This window comes from Humulus lupulus, chromosome X, assembly GCF_963169125.1.
Source record: "Humulus lupulus chromosome X, drHumLupu1.1, whole genome shotgun sequence".
Classification (NCBI taxonomy): domain Eukaryota; kingdom Viridiplantae; phylum Streptophyta; class Magnoliopsida; order Rosales; family Cannabaceae; genus Humulus; species Humulus lupulus.
In genome coordinates, this window is record NC_084802.1 from 129,579,118 (window position 1) to 129,583,612 (window position 4,495).

The 4,495-nt window shown below is 39.1% G+C and overlaps 1 protein-coding gene across 1 annotated transcript; it reads right to left on the reverse strand.

Annotated features, from left to right (window-relative positions):
• Positions 1–792: 792 nt before the first annotated feature.
• LOC133806261 (uncharacterized mitochondrial protein AtMg00810-like) lies at positions 793–1,197 on the reverse strand. Its single transcript, XM_062244381.1, has one exon. It carries the CDS (start codon positions 1,195–1,197, stop codon positions 793–795), a length of 405 nt encoding a protein of 134 aa, XP_062100365.1.
• Positions 1,198–4,495: the final 3,298 nt, after the last annotated feature.

Sequence of the window (4,495 nt, forward strand, 5' to 3'; positions counted from 1 at the left end):
AAATAATGGCACGTAGTAATGCTCTATATTGTAAGTACGATCCACTCCAACAGCTGGACTAACACTTTTTTTTTTTTAAAAAAAAAACCTAAAAAAATTCTCATTGGTCCCTTGATTCCTGAAAAAGTGAGTCCTTTTAAGGATTTGAGAAAAGAAAGTTTTCGATTAGCACCAAAAGTGATGAGGCACTAGCTTACTTATATTCAATTTGAATTATAATTAGGGATGGTGATAGAAATTGTGGCCCATAACACATCCCATCATATAACACAAACTTTAATTTCTAGAACCCTACAACAGACGACTATATATAATACTACCAAAGAATTGATTTTCGCATATAATCCTAATTCACGGTGCAATGATTCTATTACAAATAACAAATTAAGAATGTTGGTGTTGTATCTGTTGACTCTTGTAACATGTTTTCTTTGTTGGGTAGATATTGAGAACATACCAAAATATTTGGGCTTGAATTTTGTCTTTATTGAGAATATATGACAAAAAAAAGTAGTGTTTTCTTCATTTTATTAATATTTTTCAAGAGAACAAGAAAAAAGAATTGCATCAATAGTTTTATTTTAGTTGTAATTTGGATGACTGAGATTCTAAAGGCAAATAAAAACATAATCTTGATTAGCTTATCAACTATTAACCACGTGAGATGGATATTTTTTTTTGCTGGACCATGTGAGATGGATTAGTTTATCAAACTAACATCCTCACAATTTTTGGAATTTTCCACACATTTTAACTTAACAATTCAAGTTACTAGTGTAATCGGTGTCTTAGTCAACAGAGCAGCAAGGGAGCAGAAAGTTGATGTATACAGAGATCACGAAGAAGAAATTGAAGCCAGGACAATTCAGTGACACCACATGCAAGAGCTCGAAACTCAGATTTTGTACTAGAGCGGGAGACAACTCTCTGCTTTGACGAGGACCATGAAACAAGGTTAGCACCCAAGAATACACAATAAGCACCAGAACTGCAGTAATCATTGGGACATGAAGCCCAGTCGACATCAATATAACACAACAGATTGTAATCAGGACAAGGTTGGAGGGAAAGACCATGATGAGCCGTGCCTTTTAAGTGACGAAGAATGCGCTTGATGGCCTGCCAATGAATATTAGTAGGAGAATGCATATATTGACAGACACGATTAACGGCGAAAGAGATATCAGGACGAGTCATTGTGCAATACTGTAAGGCCCCAACTATACATCTAGGAGGAGGGTACCATCTTGAGCAGATAAAACTGATATCGTGGACATAGGGGTAGTGAAAAATTTGGATTCAAGCATTTCAGCTCGATGAAGATCTTGTATATACTTATGCTGACTGAGATGAAGGCCAAATGAGGAGCGTGTGACCAGAATGCCCAGGAAGTACCGCAGTTGACCCAAGTCTTTGATGGAAAATTGGTGACTAAGAGCCGTGAGAAGAGCAGCAATAAGAGAGTAGTTGGTGCCTGTCAAAATGATGTCATTGACATACACTAGAACAACAAGAAATGCACCAGACTTGCAGCAAGTGAACAAAGATGAATCAACAGAATTGACAAAACCCTAAGAGATAAGAAATGAGCTAAGTTTGTTATACCAAGCACGAGGGGAATGTTTTAAGCCATAGAGCGCTTTGTCCAAACAACATACATAGTCAGGGTATGCAGGGTCTTGAATCCCCTTGGGTTGAGACATAAAAACAGTTTCAGTGAGTTCACCTTGAAGGAAAGCATTTTGGACATCGAGCTGCCGAAGAGACTAACCTTCGGAGATAGCCAAAGTTAAGACATTGTGAACTGTGGCTGGCTTGACAATCGGGCTAAAGGTCTCAAAATAGTCAAGGCCCCAAGTCTGATGATATCCCTTGGCTACAAGACAGGCTATATAACGATCTATTTTACCATCTTTAATAAGTTTAACATGGAAAACCCATTTACATCCGCCAACTTTACCATGTGCAGGAGTATGGAAAAGATGCCAAGTCTTGGTGTGTTGAAGTGCATTAAACTCAGTAAGCATGGCATGCTGCCAGTGATCAAACATAGTTGCCTGTTTAAAAGGGATAGGTTCATAATAAGCATCAATTAGTGTACTAATAAACAAATTTGGTTTATGAACCCCACCCTTGGCACATGTGATCATACGATGAACATTAGAGATTGGTGCACTGGTTTTGTCATAGAGGTCAGGAGGCTCGACAACAGGGGGGGACAGAAGAAGGGGAAGAAGAAGTAGAGGAAGGAGAAGGAGAAGGAGAAGGAGAAGGAGAAGGAGAGGGAGAAGCAAGTGAAGAAGAAAAAGGAGAATTAGAGAGTGAGGAAGGAGAAGATGGGAACGAAGAATGAGGGGAAGACAAAGATGAAGAAGGAGCGGAAGACAAGTGGCAAGTAGAAGGAAAAGAAGCAATGGCTGGAGAGAGAAGAGAAACAGGTGGAGAGGAAGAGGAAGAAGAAGAGGAAGAGGGGGACACAGAAGAAGAGGAAAATGAGAAAGAATATTTGTTAAAGACAACATGGCGGGAGGCATAAATTCTACCAATGGGCTGATATAAACACAAGTAAACCTTGTGCTGAGAACTATAACCCAGAAAGACACATTATTGAGAGCGAAACTGAAGTTTATGTGTGTTTTAAGGTCAAAGATAGAGAAAGCAGAAACACCTGAAGGTGATCATAGGCTGGTTGTTTGCAGTATAGAGTGAAATAGGGATTGACATCATCAAGAACAGGAGATGGGAGACGATTAATTAAGTAAGTAGCAGTGTTGAAGGCATACGACTAGTAGGATAAGGGGACATAAGATTGAGTAGGAAGAGACAAGCCAACCTCAATAATATGGCGATTCTTACGCTGAACACAACCGTTTTGTTCAGAGGTGTATGGACAAGAAATCTGATGAACAATACCAAGGGAATCAAAATGACGTTTGAATGTGCAAAATTCACCACCCCAATCACTTTGTAGATTTTTAATTTTAGTGTAATTTCCTTTGAACCATCTTTTGAAATTTTAAGAAAGTAGAGAAAACTTCACCCTTAGAATGCAAAAGATAAAACCAAGTAAAACGACTATAGTCATCAATGAATAGAACAAAATAACGGACACCTGTGATTGAATGTTCAGGGGCAGGACCCCATAAGTCACTATGAATTAGTTCAAAAGGAGCCATGGATTGAGATACTGATAAAGAAAATGGCAAGCGATGAGACTTGGCCAATTGACAAGCATTACAAAACTCAAAATGAGAAACAATATGTTTCAAAAAATTACAATCATAAAAAACTTTGGAAATAACTCAAGAAGACGGATGACCAAGGCGGTTGTGCCAAAGTAAAAAATCACAAACATGAGTGAGGTGAGAATAACAAAAAGGAAAGGAAGCAGAGGAGGGTAGAGGAAAGGACGAACTGAGTTTGTAGAGACCACGGTCAAGCACCCTCATGAGAAGTATTCTGTTGGTGACATAAAAAATGGTGGAATGAAATTCAATGAGAGATTTGTTATCCCAACAAAACTTGGAAACACTAATGAGGTTATTTGTAAGAGCAGGAGTATGGTAGACATGATTGAGGGAGAGAGGAGCAAGTTTAGAGGCAAAAGTAACATGACCAATGTGAGAAATTTGTAAAAAAATTACCATCACCAACCTGCACCTGTTCAGATCCATGATAGGGAGTAGCACAATCCATAAGCTGGAAATCTGGAATGAAATGGTGGGTAGCCCCAGAGTCCATAAACCAATTTGCAGGACATGGAGGAGAAGAGACCTCAGAGCCAAAGAAACCAGAGAAGGGAACATAGGAAAGCTGGGATGGATGAATCATAGTATTAAAGTTACGAGGAGGTTGAGGAGTGTAGGCCAAATTGGTGCGATGGTAACATATATTGGCAGTGTGACCCAGTTTGCTACAAATTTGGCAAGTAGGACGAGCAGGAGATTGTTTGTGAGGTTGAGTTGATGAGTGAGTATTGGAAAAAAGGTTATGGGAATAGGGAGTTTATGAGCTAAGTAGACCAGAGGGAGAGGCATAATGGGAAGACTGAGAAGAATATTGAGATGAGGTGAAGGGATGGGTATATAGTGGAGGTTTAGAAGAAGAGTGGTTTTTTGGCCATTGTTATGATAATGGGTTTTGGTAAAATTCTTCCCAGTATTTAGCTGAGAGAAATTAGCTTGAAGGGAGCTCTGAGATTCATCACTAATATTCCTTTCCATCCGATAATCAAACCTGAGTAGTAAGCTATAGAGAGTTTCCATGGATGGTTTATCATATCGATTGAGGATACCTATAACATATGAGTCAAATTCAGGTCCCAATCCTCCAAGAAAATACACAAGTTGATCCTTGTGTGAGACTGTCTCCCCAATCGCAGCAAGCCGATTACATTACCCTTTTAATCGTTGAATGTATGTTGTGCAGTAAGTCTTGCTTTCCTGATGGTTTGAAGCTTACCACAAATTTTAGTAGTTCGAGCCATGGAAGACGA

What these genes read in the sequence shown, in the direction of transcription:
- LOC133806261 (XM_062244381.1), bottom strand. Translation starts at nt 1,197, where the DNA reads ATGACTCGTCCTGATATCTCTTTCGCCGTTAATCGTGTCTGTCAATAT.